The 16194-nt window shown below is 42.3% G+C and overlaps 1 protein-coding gene across 1 annotated transcript in view; it reads left to right on the forward strand.

Moving 5' to 3' along the window:
• The first annotated feature begins 1384 nt into the window (after positions 1-1384).
• HOMER1 (homer scaffold protein 1) overlaps positions 1385-16194 on the forward strand; it is an 86278-nt gene continuing 71468 nt past the window's right edge. The window contains exon 1 of the mRNA XM_015653126.2: positions 1385-1815. Coding sequence (XP_015508612.1) covers positions 1811-1815 — 5 coding nt within the window. The 5' untranslated portion in view covers positions 1385-1810. The remainder of the gene's footprint in view (positions 1816-16194) is intronic.

Below are 16194 nucleotides of genomic sequence, written 5' to 3' on the forward strand. Positions count from 1 at the left end.
GTATTTGCAGAACTTGAGATGAGGTGTATCCCTGCAAGATAGTACATGGTGCTGGAGCTTGGGCAAGTGATGGATTAGAAGCATGCTGTTTTCATGGCACAAGTGAAGAACTCTGCCAAATATTGTATGTCCTATCCAGCTTACAGTCTGACTCTTTCTTTTCGATAGTACTAGCGTGGATGTGCTGGAATCTACATTTTTGGGGGGACAATTTTAGAATGGCTGCCGCATTTCTTCCTCGTTTTTCCGGTAACGCTGTCTGTGCTCTGCAGCGTATGCAGAGCAGCGGGACGCGGGCCCATGTTTTGGCAAGGCGGAGGGCTGCGAAGTTGCAGTAGCCACGTTCCGGAGAGGGCTCCGCGCCGCCTTCGCCCGTGACTCCGTGACACCGGTTCTCCCCGCCGAGCCGCCGGGCGCGGCGTTGCCGTGGAGACGGCGCCGCAGGGGCCGGGGGCGGGAGGAGGCGGCCCGGGCGCCGCCAGCACCCCGAGCCCTCCCCGCTCCGCTCCGCTCTCCCCCCACCGCCGTTCCCTATTATAGAAGAGCTTCCGGCGGCGTGGACCACTCTGACATCATCCTCCGCACCCCGGTGACGTCAGCGCCGGGAGCGGGGCGTGACGTCGGTGCGTAGGGGAGCGCGGTGACGTGTTCTATTTAAAGCTCCCCGGGCGGAGGATGGAGGCAGAGCGAGCAGGTGCCGCCGCGGGCAGGAACGCGCTGGCCGCGTGCGGCGCGGGGCTGTAGGGCAGGGCGCGGCTCTACTCCGCTCTTCTCGCCTTTTCCTTTCTTTTCCCTTCCCTTCCCGTTCCCCGAGGAGGAGGAGCGGGACGGAGGAGCGGGCTCCGCGCGGCGGCTGCGCCTGCCCACCGCGAGGGGACGAGCGGGCGGTGGCGGAGGTGTGAGGCGGAGGCGGGGGATGCGAGCGGGCACAGGCAGCGGCTCGGTGGCGCCGGAGCAGCCGGGCACCGCCTGAGACGGCCATCGCTCCCTCCCTCTGTCCCACCGGCGGGACTGAGCCCGCGGCCCCGCCGCAGAACAGCGCGGGCTCGGCGGCGGCAGCCCCTCCCGCCGCCCGCTGTCAGTGACCGATCCGCCGCGCCCCAGGACGATGCCCGCCCGCTCGCTGCAGAAGAAGGCGTGACGGCGAGGAGCGGGCCCGCCGCCGCGGGAAGGAGGAGCGGTGCCCCGCATCTCCGCAGCCGGGGGTGGGCGGGCGGGCGGATCGGGGGAACGCGGCGCCCCGCTGTCCGCGGGCGGCGCGCGGCCGCAGCTCGTCGGTAGCGGCCTCTCGCCGGGAGTCCGATGCCCTCGCCGGTGCCACGGCTCGCTCTGCTTTCTCGGGAAAATGCATCCGTGCCCGCCACGCTACTGGCGGCGGTGCTAGGGGGAGCGGCGGCGTGGAGCTCTGTGCGCACCGCCTGCCCCATCCCGCTCCGCCTCTGAGGCACACGGAACCCTCCGCGGCCGCGCACGTCCCGGCGAGAAGCGCCGCAGCCGCTGCCAGTCTCTCTCGGAAAAGGCGAGCGCCTCCCTGTTCGCCTGCAGGAGGGGACCCGTCCGCCCCCGAAGCCACCGCTGCCGCCCGCCCGGGAGCCGGAGCCGCTGCCTGCGGGCGCCCGGCGGGGCCGGTGGCCATGGGAGCCCGGCCCGCGGGGGGCGCTCCCTAGGGCGCGGGCGGCCCCGCTCGGCCCCCGGCAGCTGCGGCGAGCCCAGAGCAGCAGCCCCGCCGCCACGGGGCTGCAGAGCTGCCGGCGCGGCGAGGAGCGCCCCGGGGACGCGGCACCACCGGTGCCAGGCGCTGCCGGCCGCCATGGGGTAAGGATGTCGCGGGGGCCGCCGGGCTGGTGCCGGGGCTGGGGGTGGGAGCGGCCGCCCGTGGAGCTGTGGGCGCTGCTAGATGCGCACGAAGTCGAGGGGTCTCACTGGCGGGGTGCGCCAGCAGCAGGAATCCTGCTGCATTCAGTGCCATGCATCAGCCCGGTGAGGGGAGAGCAGTGCGATCCGTGAGGGGCGCACCGCGATCTGCAGAGGTTTATCTCCGCCGTAGTCACATCGGAATTCTGGAAGAGCCGTCTCGGCTCCCAGTTCCCCACCATGAGGACCTTTCCCGGGTTGTTAGGCGATTTTCAGTCCAGAAAACGAGTGCTTTAAACTCAGTTCGCTAGGGTGAAATTCCGGAACAGCGAAGGCTCGCTTTCACTCTTGTGGAGTCTTCAAAGAATATCGAACGTGGGAATTTCTCAATAAATTGAAGGCTCTAGGGAAATCGGCTTCACAGCAGGTTCCTTAGTAAACTGGAGAATCCAATTGAGAGCTTCAGGAAATGAGAAGGAATAAAATCTATAAAATCCGTCAGATAACATATAAATTGGTAGGTAAAAATGTGACATAGATACCTGTGAAAACTTTCCACAGTCATATCCTGAGGAATTTGTATAGTTTGAAAAAAATAATTCATGCTACTGGACTTGTCTGACAGTGGAATGGAAACTCGTCCATGTTCCAAAGCAACAGAAACCCGGTATGATCTGCAAGGTAGAGGCAGCATTAGCAAGATGCTGTTTTAATAAGATTTAATGACAGTAGTTCAAAGTCTACAAAAGTTACCAATCATGTCCCTTGTATTTTGGCCATTTAAAAATTTGGATGTGAAATTGGCATATTACTGTGGGAGTCACAGATGTCTCTTCAAGCTGTTTAGGACATTTGAATTCAGTTTATTAACTTCCTTGCATATGTGGCAATAGCTTCATCCTTGTCTCTGTCCTATCACTGGGGGTCACAGGTCAGGATACAGGAAAGAATGTCTCCTTACTCTTTAGGCTAGTTTTTATTTTTCTGTTGTCTTCTGTTCCATTAAAAAAAAAATTCAAACAGAATAAACCCACACTTGCAGCTGTCTACATATTCAAGAAAGTGATGTTTCTGTCAAAAGTCTAAATGATATTGTATTTTTTGGGATATATACTTAAAAATTCTAGTTGGACACAGGATTATGTAAAATTAAAATAATGGAAACCTCACTGATTTAAAATCAATACCATGTTTGTAGATATGATATATCATATTACAAATCCACTGAACTGTTGAAGAGGAGCAAGCATTTTGTCTCCAGAACTCCAGTTTCTCCTGGTGTTTTTGTGTCTTAGCTTCTTAATATTAACAGTACAAGTCCCTGTCTTTAGAGAACTGAAATATTCTTAAAAAAACACAGTTGTTGGTGTGATGACTTGAGTAGTATCTTGGCACTTTAAGGTCAAGAAGACTAAATTTGCTAACAAGTCTTTTAAAGATGTTTTAGACAGTATGCTTTGGGGTGCTGCATTATAGAATTCCTTTGCAGACCATCTTCTAACAAGGAGGACAAACCCTGAAATGTAGGAATGTGTTACTGATAAGCTGCATCTCTCTAAATATGAGTGAGCACACCCAAGTCAGGGCCAGCACTTACTTAGTGGATCTGTGGTTAAGTATCAGACATTTGTTATTATTCAGAGCAGAGGTCTTGATTTGGTAGCTGTTTTGTATTAATTTCTAAATGCAAGTGCCCATGGGTTTCAGAGTATTTCTACACCAAGGTGCACTGGGCTTTTAATTCAGCAGCTGATACTCTATACTAAGGTCTAAAAATTTAGTGTTCTAGAATAAAATTGCAAAATCATTGGTAATTCAATGTACCTCGGTCACATGATGGTCTCTGTATTATATTCAGTATTTAATGGGTACTGCTATTCTGTGTAAGCTTGTAGACTGACCTTGTGGTACCTGGCTGGTGGAGAGCTCACCTATTTCAATGGTTAGAACACAGACAACTTGGGTGAGGGAAGTTGGCTTGCCAAACCAGCAAGAGCTTTCTTAGTTTCCTTTCATATAATGAAGAATTCAGTGTTCTGCTGGTGTAGTTCAGTCTGTTTGGGATGTGCAATACCATCAGGCAAGCCAGGTAATTATGCACTGGGTGTGTGGTGGAAACCAACTGGGCCTTGGGCCAGTGCTGCTATTAAACATTTTTTTAGGAATTTTGAAACTAGGGAAATTTAGAGTAGTTCAGGACACTCTCTTAGTGCTGTAGCCTGTATGTCTGCACATGTCTCTCATCTCACAGAAGGTAAGTGTATCAAGCCCTGTGGATCATATAGGCCGGACAGAGGTTGTCCAGTCTTGTTCCTCTATCTGCCAGACTGTCTCTTCCTCCAGTACCTCATTCCTGTTGCATAAAGACAAGTTCTTATCAATAGTTACTGTTGAGTGATATAACTGTTGTGGACAACCTTTTGTTGGATTGACCACATACATTATAGCATTCTTTAATAGGGAAACATGGATTTCGTGTATGAACTATGTTCTGTTCCTAGTTGATAACATGTATTCCTGTGTTCATTGTCAGTATGGCACAGTCTTCTTTGAGCAGAAGTCTGATTAAAAATTCTCAAGTAACAGCTTTAAAGCATACTCAGGATTTATATTGGCAGCTTAGGCTATTGGATGCATTGACCAGGTAAGTACTGTGTTACAAGTTGGAACCATTGCTGTATTTTTCTTGTCATTGGTACTGCTTGTACTTTGATCTGTGAGCAGGGGAAGTAGAGACAGTGATGCAGTTGTTTAGATGTGTAATGAATACACTTCTTTCCAGACACAATGGGGAAGCTGCACAGCTGTGAATTTTGGTAGGGTTACAGAAAATTATGTCCTATTAAACATAGTATCTAGTATTAATTCCTGATTTAATGATAGTCTCTCCATAACTACTTCATGTGATGGCCTTTACATGATGGCTGTGGACAAATATCTAAATTTGCTATTTGCTTTTTCCATCATTCATGCTGAATTATAAGGAATTACAAGGTAAAAGCTTCTGGAAGATGTGCTCATCTCTGTCATGTCATGTTAATCAAGGTGTCTTTATAAAAAGGCTTCATCTTCACTTTTGTTGGACTATATTTAGTATGTTGTCTTTGTAAAGATGGTTATGATATGTGTCAGTTTGAGATGGCAGAATTAGAATATTAGGGTTCTTAAGATGATTAGAGAATATTGAGAAAGATTAGTATTTTAGGGTATACTTGTTACTGCTGCACTTGCCTAAAAATAGGTATTTTAATTTTTTGGTAGTCTGCAACTGGTTGATCCACTCCTAGATCTTACACTATTTGAAGTGTGTGCAGTTAGTCAAACACATTTCTTTGAACAGGACAAACTACAGTCTTGTCCTGACATGTTTCAGTTTGCTTTTTGTATCTGGGTAACAAGACATGAACACTATAAAGCAGTTGCGAGGCAGAAGTATTATTGATCATTGAATTTATCCAGACTCAAATTCTTTAACCTGTTTTCCTCCTACAAGATTTAATGGTAGCTTTCCCAAAACTTTGTTTTAGCAATACTTCATCAGCTGTGCTCCACAGAAATACTGCAGATAGTAGAGCAGGTGTAGATTCTTGGCAGTAGTTCAGCATTACTGCAATTCCTGGCCACCTTGCTGTCTCAGGGGTAAAATGAGATGCTTATAGTGTGAAAGCAATGGCAGCAGAGTAGTTTATGCTGTCTTCTGTAGCAAAATGAAGAGTCTAACAAGTTCTACAGATAATGCTAACAAAACTTGATTATCTGTAAAGAATTAGTAATATATAAATACTAAAACAAACTGCATGTTGGTCAGCCTGAAATGGTTAATAAACTACTTTTCAGAGAACAATATGTGTAGACCTCTACCATGCTTAAATTATGTTCTGTCACAGTCATTTTATGACTTCAAAACAAGCATGAGAAATCTCAACCAGATCTTCTGGCTTGGCAAAACATAAATGAGTGTCCTGAGCATCATGAAGGGATGATTGCTGATCTAGTGAAGGTATTTGTAGTGTCTTAAAGTTGCAATTGATCTTTTTTGGAACTTCCATGCATTATTAAGATGTTATAGGCCAACCCTTTAGAAAAAATCCTACTTCTGCTAATAAGTCCTTCAGATTCATCATATTTAGATGATTTTTGTTCTGTGTCTCAAGGCAAGCATCAGATGTGTGTGTTCTTTGTGTGTGTGTTCTTGTGGTTTGTTTTTCCAAAACAGTGCTTACTCTACCACAGTTACTATTATCTTTGCAGGACTCAACTAGATGTTGAACCAGAATCTAAGGAAATAACACAGTCTGTTGAGCCACAGAGATTGCAATGGATTGTAATTCTGTAGCAGATCAGCAATTCTAATCAGGGAAGGCAATGACACTTAACTAGAGCTGAGCAGAGTATTTCTGTCTCCTAGTTAATAAATGTTTTAAGTAGAATTTAGATATTGCTTTTATGGAAATTTTTGTTGCAAAACATTTATTCTTCATGACTGTATCATAAAGCTGTAATTTGATTGAAGGCTCTTAGCTAATCACTCTTTAAATCATTGCCTTTCAAATCTGGGCCTGTGCAATAGTCTACTTCAGAGAAGAGCGTTATCTTATAATGTAACACTAGTTTACTGGTAGTTTTTCATTAGTGTAGGTGCCTTGGACATTGCTTTAGTTGAGGCTATGGTTTTCCAAGGTATTCCAGACCATATAAACAATGCAGATATTCAACGAGACTAGAATTTAGGTTTTTTTCTCCTTTAGATATCTCTAATTTGGAAGCTGTTGAGGCCTCAAGTAGACTAGGTCTGGAACGGACCTTGCATGAGTATATGTATGTGTGTCTGTGTTTTACCAATGTGCACTTCGTATCTGAGGTAGTTTTGCACTGGAGAAGACTCTCAGGCTTCTCCATGTGTGATTATAGTGTTAGTTAATTGTGACAGTGAACAAAGAAAGTGTGCTGTATTATTTAATGGGAAAAAAAACCCAGAGTCCACCTCTATTTTTTTTTCTTCCTTATTAAAGATACCATGAAACATGTATTTAAATGCCCTGTTTAAAAGCCCTATTTAGGTGGAAGCTTTCTTTTTAAAAATTTTTGAAGAGCATGCTTCAAATGTTCGTGTTCAGGGTTTTGTGCTGTTCCTTCCTGCAAGGCTTTTTCAGATATATTCAATCTTAAAGGTAAGGTGTAATGGGTGTGAAAGTATTGCATTATGAAAAATCTGCTTTTGTATCCAGTTTTGATGGTAAACTTCTTTTCCCCATTCTGTTTCAAGCTTTTTATATTTCCCAAGGCTCAGCCATGTGATTTCCACCAAAATTAGTATTGTGTCCAGGACAGCAATATTACAGGGGAGAAGAGGCTAGAGGGAGCTGTGGGTTTATTCTACCTGGTACTTGCACTATGCAGTGTTGAGCTCTGTTTTATCTACACAGAGTCCTGGTAGTGGCATTACTCCATTTGGTGAAGTAATGGAACTCTTTTTCAATACTGTATTGATTTTCTGGAGCTGCATCACAATCATGCTTCTGGCAACAGACTGCACTCTGATATGCTTCTTTGGTGGCAAGTAGTGATGAATGCCAGTCATTGTTAAAAAATTAGTCTATGAAGATACTGTTTAAACATGCAATAGATGATGCTGGGTTGCCAGATACAAGCATATATTGACATTTCCAGTAACTATTAATGATTTCCAGTTTTTTTAGTTACAGTTACCAAGTTAGCTGACTTAAGCAGACTATATCACCCATTTTCTGTAATGGGAGGGGAGAACTTGAAATACATAGCTCCTCTCAGGTTTTTCTTCTTCTTCCACATCCATGCAAATGATTCACAGGCACTGTTTTGTTGATATTTGTGGTTGTGCTCTTTGCCAACATCCTGAACAGATCTTGCCACCAAGTGGTGGGAACCACAGAAGATAAGCACTGCTTCTTCTACTTGTCTACTGCAGCACCAATGTTTGTGCTGTGAGCTGTGTTAATACTGTAACCTAGCTGGCTGCAAATGCAGGGGTGTGCACGAGGGAAGGGCTACTACAGGTGGGATAGACATACCTTTTCCTACAGCAGTGTCTGTTTATTGTGTTGGCAAATGTTTAAATAGGTCTGAACTCAGATCTACCCCTGTTGAACTTTGCTCCTCAGTTTTGAAGCTCAGGTCTGGAAGGGTTTTTTATGACTATCCACTAGGCTGAATCTCAGCTTATTGAGAAATGGTATTTTTTTCCCCTTTGAGTAGAGTATTTTGTAGTAAAACAAAACAACACTACAGCCAAACCCAAACAAACAGACTCATTCAGCCCAAACCATAATAGGTAATATGGCTAGGTATAGAATTTGGGTTTTTAAAGTGCTTTTAAAATAGTCTGTTGTAGTCTTGGATCCATAGTTAATCTTGAAACTCTTCACATAACAGAAGTGAAGTACAGGATGACTTACTGTGAAGTACACAGCCATAGCAGGTTTCTTAGGGTACTTTTTATGCTAACAAAAAATAAGCATATGCAATAATATGTTCTGTGTATCTCTGTTGTCAAGTAACTGTATGCAGTAAACTGGGGTCCTAAGAAGATATTTGGATGATTAGCTTTGTCAGAACACCTGTGCTTTTGCACTACTTGGGTTTTTCACTGACTGTGTGTGACTAAAGGAGTTAATCTTCAATTAAGCAGGAACACTTCTGTTGGATTAACTTATTTTCAGTTTCTGGATACTGATTTCCAAGTGCTTTTTCAATGTCCGAGTGTATGTCCCTTTTCTACATCTAGACATATGGAGGAACTGATTTTTACTAGGAAACAATTAGCAGCACTTAGGAATAGATGGTATCTTGCTGATTTGAGTCGTAGGTACTCAGGGTTCTCAGAAGTACTGCACAGCTCAGATGATATGTCTGGCTATGCATGATAGTAAAATTCAAAGGATCTTTGAGAAGTTTTCATGAAAAGGACACAGGTGCTGAAGTATGTGATGAAATAATGGTCCATTTTGGCTGGATTTTGTGAAATGAGCACTGAACACTAGATTCCCTAAGATAACCTCATATCTGAATGTGAATGCTGCCCATGTCTCTTACAGTGTATCTTAATGGGCCACTTGAGATCTGAAGTAGTTTTTACTGAGAATTGTGTATATGGTGAGCTTAAATGTGACATAGAAATTAAAAAAAACCCCAACAAAACTTCCTCTTTTGTCCATATTATTTATAGTTTTTAAAATCAGACTGCAACAATAGAATAGTTCTGTTACTGGGATGGAATGATAAAGAGTATTGTAGGGTCCTTTTCAATATGCCACTTATTGTTAGCAGAACTGGAAAATTAATGTTATTCTGGGGTGAAGTTCTGAGACAAAGAAAGACATTCTATTTCTTTCCCAATTGTTCTTACAAAGAACAATTTTATTTGGCATTAAAATATACTTAGAGTCCTTCTCCTCCTTAGTAACACCAGCCAATCTAACATTTAAAGAATACTGCCTGTCTTGAGTGCTCAGAGATGGACATGATACTCCTCAAATCCTTTGCACTAAGTCAACCTTTACAGACAGAATCTACATCTAGATCTTGTAGATGTTACCTTCTGCTCCACCTTCATGTTTGTTGTTTTGTCTTGGTACTTCTGCCACTGGCTAATGTTGTTGTAAAACCCAAGACTTCACTTATTCAGGGAAACCTAGATAATTTTATCTTATATCTATGCTGTTCGTCTTCCTGAAGAACTGTTACTTTTCATTTGCTAGTAACACTGGAAAAATTTTTGCAACTATGGTATAAGTACTTCCTGCTCAAAGCATTATATTTTCTATATTAACCAGTCTGTTTGTAAATGCAAGGCCTGTTAGTGAGTGGGAAACGGCAGTTTCTGCTACATGGACTAGTATTTGATACTAGTTAAGTTGATATCAGTTAAATCTCTTTTGGACATAACTATGTAAGCACCTAAGTGCTCCAGTTTGGGAAGACTATACCATGTTTAGCATATAGCCATAGAATGTTTTTAAATGCAGCTTTCTTTAAAACTGACTTTGCAACGCAAGTGTTCTGTAAGTAGTTAATGGATCTGCTTGGTTTTTGCCACTGTTTATTTCAAGGATACAGAAACACTGGGGCTTGGTTTCTTACATTTCATATCTGTTCTGATACTTATGCACAGGTAGGGGTGAGGGAGGCTTTTCTAGTTCTTTTTTCACACATAGGTTTTGAGGACATGGAACCCTACCAGTTCATTCAGGTAACATTAAAAGAAAATTGTTCATAAAAAAAAGGTCATGCTGAAATAACTAGCTCTTAACAAACACTGGTTCTTGCTCTTTGATTAGATGCTTAACTATAGTAGCATGCATTTTTTGCTGACTATTTTTATTGAGCTGGTAAATACAGGCCTCTAAAGTAGGAAATTTGAGCCAAAACTTAAGCACCAACTGTATGGTATCCATTTTTTTTGCTCAGAAAACACTAAGCAGTGTTTTGAGACTTGTTTTTTTAAAACTATTTTCATCTGAGTAAGGCCATGACACCCACCTGCTATGGTGGGGTTAGAACTAAGGTCGTTGTAAGTGTCTTTCAGAAGTATAAGCTAAATTTTGAAGTGGTGTTTGCAAAGTGGTTGCTAATCTAATTCCAGTACAACACATAATACTTCATCTTTACCAGCTTGCACCAGCACAATCAAAGTAAGTGCATGAGCTGTCAGTGAGGAAATGCTATTTCAAGTTTAATACCCAAGGGTGGTACTTATGCTGTTATGTTTCTAGAACTGTCATCTTCACAGAATCAGAGAATGGGTCAAATAGGAAGGGACCAGAGTGGGTCATGTTGTCCAACTTCTCTGCTCAAGCAGTGTCATCCCAAACAGAGCATATTTCACAGGATTCTGTCCAGACAGTTCTTGAGTATCTCCAGTGAGAGAGATTCCACACCCTCTCTGGGAAATCTGTTCCAGCACATGGTCACCTGCACAGCAAATAAATTCTTCCTCATATTCGGGTAGAACTTCCTGGGCATCAGTGTCTGTCATTGCCTCTTGTCCAATCACTTGGCACCACTGAGAAGGTGTTCTACCTCTGGTCCATTGTCTTGACACCCATCCTTCCAATACTTGTATACATTGATGAAATCATCTCTCAGTTGTTTCTTCTTGATGTTGAACAGCCCCAGCTCCCTCAGTCTTTCATCATAAGACAGATGATCCAGACCCTTCATCATCTCTATGGCTTCTGCTAGACCCACTCTAAGAGCTCCATGTCTCTTTTGTCCTGAGGAGCCCAGAACCAGGCACAGCACTCCAGGTGAGGCCTTACCAGGGATGAGTACAGGGGTAGGATCACCTTCCATGACCTGCTGGCAATGCTCTTCCTAATGCCCCCCAGGGTCCCATTGTCCTTCTTGGCCACCGGGACACATTGCTGGCTCATGGACAGCTTGTTGTCCACCAGGACCCCCAGGTCCTTCTCTGCAGAGCTGCACCCCAGCAGGTCAGCCCAAGGTACCTGGGGTTGTTTCTCCCCATGTGCAGGACCCTGCATTTGCCTTTATAGAATTTCAGATGGCTCTTCTCTGCCTGTCTTTCCATCCTGTCAAGGTCCTTCTGAAGGACTGCGCAGCACTCTGGGATGTCAGTCACTCCTCCCAGCACAGTATCATAACTGAATTTGCTGGGAAATCTGCCTCTTTTTACAGGTCAAGAATGAACAAGTTAAAAAATATAGGGCCCAGTATTGAAAATACTGTCCTTGGGGGACACCACTAGGGGCAGGCCTCCAACTTTGCCACTGATTTTGACCCTCTGGGATTTGCCATTCAGTCAGTTCCCAATCAAGCTCACTGTCCACTTATTCAGTCCATACTTCCTGAATTTGTGTATGAGGATATTGTGAGCGATGGTGTCAAAAGCCTTGCTGAAGTTGAGTAGACAATATTGACTGCTCTCCCCTCATGAGCTGCTTATCAGTGGAATGAACAGCCTCGTCCAGGTGTGGCTATCCAGGTTTCTCAGCCTGTTGGGGTTCATCCACATGGCACAGCACATGGTGCAATTCCTTGACTGATGCTTACTGTACAGACCTGTATAACTTTCCCCTTGTCAGCTGCTGTAGTGAGCTGTGCAGAGTGCTCTTTGCTCTGTGCACAGTGTGTTCATACTGGCATATTTAAAAGTGGATTGTGCCCTTTATCATTATTTTGCATCTCACTACAGTGGGAGGTTGCCTGACAGTGCGAGGCATGTCAATGGGAGAGATAGGATTTGAAGTAATCTTGGTATACCTTCAGTGATCCAATGAGCAAACTGCATTACCTGTCAGTGATGGTATTTGGGTATCTCAGAATGTTTGGTGTCAGTGTGCTGTGAACAATCAGAAACAGACCTGGGACTTAGTTACAGGTCAATATAGGTTCAACCACTGCATCCAAAATTCAATAGCGTTTACTCAGCTGTTAGTTATCAGAAGGGAGAAACTTGTTAGCATGGTAATAATATGCTCAAAGGGAATGAAAGAGTCTATAGTTCCTGTAGTGCTTAATGGGTAATTCAAATTTATTTGTTATTTATAAATATAAAATTATTTTTTTTTACCATTCTAGGAGTCTAATTCAGTTCCTTGATACAAATAAAATGATGCAATTCTCATCTTTTGATGTGAACCAGTGATTTTGTTTTTCCTTTGAAACTTAGCATGCAGCTGTAGCACTCTGGTTGGGATTGCAAACTGTTTGAAGATCAGATGCTGGTGATGAAATGCATGTCTATTTAGCCCCTCCTTGAGTAAATTCTGATACTTCCACTGGTGTTGGTGGAAGCATGAGTTCAGCACTGGGGTGTCTGCAGTCTGCATGTAGTTGTGCTAGTAGTTTATTTCAGGGTGATTATTTTTTGAGTGTTAAGTGCACAAGCTCTTAAAACTGACTGTTAACTGACAAATCTTTAATGTCAGATAATGTTGTTTGTGGGTTTTAAGCTGGAAATGAAAGGCATGACAAGTGCCAGGCCCACTAAAGGAAAAATTCTTCACATGGAGAGAAGGCACGTCAAAATTAATAACCTGGAGATCTGGAAAAAGATGGAGTGGATATGGTTGGTGAGAAGTGGTAAGGACTTGTGACTGTTTCTGTATGAAGTTCTACAGGGAAGCAAAATGGAAGTTTAGAGCCACTAAGGAGGTGAATTAAAGCTATTAAGAAGCAAAGAGAAGTTCCGAAAGACTGTAGTGCCAAATGAGGAAACCGCATTTTAGTATAGACACATCTTTGAGACAAATTCCAAATGTAGAGTAATAAGCAAGGAAGGTATGTATTCCTTGGTTTTTCTGTTAACAAATTGTCAAGACGTCTAGTCCTAATAATAACAAAATTATGATTAATTATGATTATTATTTTTTAGCGTTGTCTCTCAAAGTCAAATATGATTGGAAAAACAGCAGTTAGACTCATTTTTAAACGATACCACTATTTACCGTATAATTGCTGTTTATCTCAATGGAAACACATGATGACGTGATTCTGTGATTTTGTATTTCTTCTATTATTTTCTAGGTTTCAGAATTCTCATCAGTCTATTGTCAAAAGCCCCAGCTTTGCCACTTTGCTCCATAGTTATGAAATACAGCCATCAGAACAGATATTCTTGTCTTATGAAGTGATGAGACTTGATGGAGCGAGCAAAATCACACTGAATATCAAATCAGAAAATACTGTGTTTACATTGTTTATTGAACTCTGCTGTATTTTATGGAATTTCAGATGATGTGGGATTGCCACTCTTACTGCACATAGCTTCACGCCCTAATGCCATCCCTCTATTCTCACTTCTTTCATACTGCACTACATGTGCATGGTGACACTTGCTGTCAGTGCTGCTGAAGGATTTTATTTTTAAGCCACTAAATTGATCTAACCAAACTTCAGAACAGAGGGTGTTGATTTACAGACAGTGTTATGCTTTTATGTCAGGCCAAAGCACAGAGTTTCAGTCTGTCAATTTTCTGAATCTGCTGCTCTGGGTGGCATTTCTGCCACTGTTGTCTTATGACCCTTAAATCCCACCAACCACTATGATTAACATCAAAGACCTTGCAAGGTGCTGTTTCTACCTATCTGTGACTTAGCAAGGGCACCTAAGTGGCTCCATGAAGTCTGGCTGAATTTTCACCTGGGTGAGAATTGGTCTAATTAGTTATTTGTGAGTGGCATAAACAGCCCTTATCACAAGCTGAACATTGTTTTGCAAAGGAAACTACTGAACTTCAGCTCTTAAAGAATCCATAAATTAATTTGAGGGTGTTTGTGAAATGTGAAAAGGAAAACATCCTGGTCATGAATAGACTTGCATTCTTGAGATTGCAGAGATTGAAAATTATGTCCCATCTTGACCCTTCCTCCTCATTTTCTCTATCCTTCTCCATGCCCCTGAAAAGAAGAGTGCTGCTGAGCCTGCTTGTTAAGCAGTACATCAACTCCTGCCTCACTAGCAGTGTCTCTGGATCCCAAAGCAACTTTGTGCTCTTGTTCTCCCTGCTTCTATTATTGGGAGAACAGTGCTTGTGCTGCTGGTGTAAGGGGTTTCTTTATTTTTTTTTTTCTCTTCTGTGTTTTTTTTTTTCCCTTAAAATTGTTCTTGTAATGGTTCTGAAGACTATAGATATTGATCCTGAAGACCATGTCTAGAAAATATATTCATTTAAACTCCAGAAAATTGGTGGTGCAGGAATACAGCAAATTATAACTTCATTTTGGCATGACTTTCTATTAAAGTACTGTGTGAAATAACAGTAGAAATTCAAACTAAGCAGTTAAACCACTTAATATTCTCCCTTAAAATATTTGCATGAGTTCTCTAAGAGTAGTCTGATTGTCAGAACTCCATTGCTGGGAGATTTTAGATGAAGATTGCAAAGGAAAAATTGTCTCTGTACAGAGAGTATCAAGGAACTAGGGGAACTAACAAGAAAGCCTGATTTAAATTGCTTTTAGGCCTTTCTAAACTTATTTTGCTAACAAACATGAATAATGGTATTTCTTCCCTTCTGCTTTCTTCTCTTTTCTCCTTGTGTTGTGAGTGTGGCTAAGTTGGATTTCCTTGCTGTAGAATCGAGAGAAACGAATATTTTTAGATATTCATTGCCTGGTTATTTCTTGTTCCAGATGCAGCATTGTTTAGCTAACTGCATGTAAGGGCTGTTTGTAGGAATGTTAATATCTAGACTTCTTTCAGAAATGTCTCATTACACTGTCATTTCAGGATTCTTTGTTCATATACTAGAACCTGACACTAAGCCGGGTTTTTTTGTTGGCTTCTGATAAATGCTTTTAGTGACTAGATGTGGAAAATAGCTGTACATCTTAAAATTAATTGTCTAGTTCTAAAGACAGAAGAACTCCTTTCTTGACTTCCTGACAAGAATCTTTGAACAGAGCAAAATTAAAGAAAAAAATACAACTTTTTACTATCATGATTTTTTAGTATTTTCACTATAGATAAATATCTATTATAAAATTCAACGTAACATAGTTTAGCTGCTCTTTCGTCATTAAAAGCTAGTGGTTAGTTCTATCCAATTTTGTAATGAAAACAAATTTAAGGTAAACATTTTTTTCAGAGATACCTCTGTCAGCTTACTTGCACAATTTAGAGGAATAATCACTCATCTACCTAGAAAAATTCTGAAGATACCTGCATACCTTGAATAAGTTACTAAACTGAAGTGAGAACTTTATTAAGATAAAAATGAATACTTGATAATACAATTTCTATTATTTAATTTGATTCCCAGAGCTCTACCTTGGTTCCTGCTATGAAAATGATCCTTTCAAGGTTGTGTGGAAGGATAAAAAAAGGAAAACCTTAGAGAGATGGACCATCATTCAACTATGGGAGTAACTTTCACCATCAGTCATAAATTATTGCTTTGAATGTTTCCTGCAAAACTTCAGCTGATTGCCTACCTGCTGATCTTGAGCAGCATATGGGGGCATTGGAGAACAAGCATTTAAAACACACACAGAGAGCTGCAGAAGTAAAAGAAGTAAAAGCAAATCCAGTGTTTTGGTTTTTTTTTTTTAAATCAGTTTAACACTGCTATACATAACCTACAGGTTATGTATTAATACTATTAATCTTAATCTTTAGTATAAACAGCTCTATGTTCACTGTCATTATACCAAAAATTTGAGAGATTTGTTGGAATTTTTCTTTGCTCTACTGTAAAAGCCTTAATTTTAAGTACTGGGCACTGATTTGTCCTCATCTTTGCAACTCTGCCACCTTCCATGCTGTTGATGTTACTAATTTGTGAGACTGTAATGCCTGTGCTGTCCTACAGCCAAATGTAAATCTGTGCTGTGGAAAAG

This window comes from Parus major, chromosome Z (genome assembly GCF_001522545.3).
Source record: "Parus major isolate Abel chromosome Z, Parus_major1.1, whole genome shotgun sequence".
Taxonomy (NCBI): Eukaryota; Metazoa; Chordata; class Aves; order Passeriformes; family Paridae; genus Parus; species Parus major.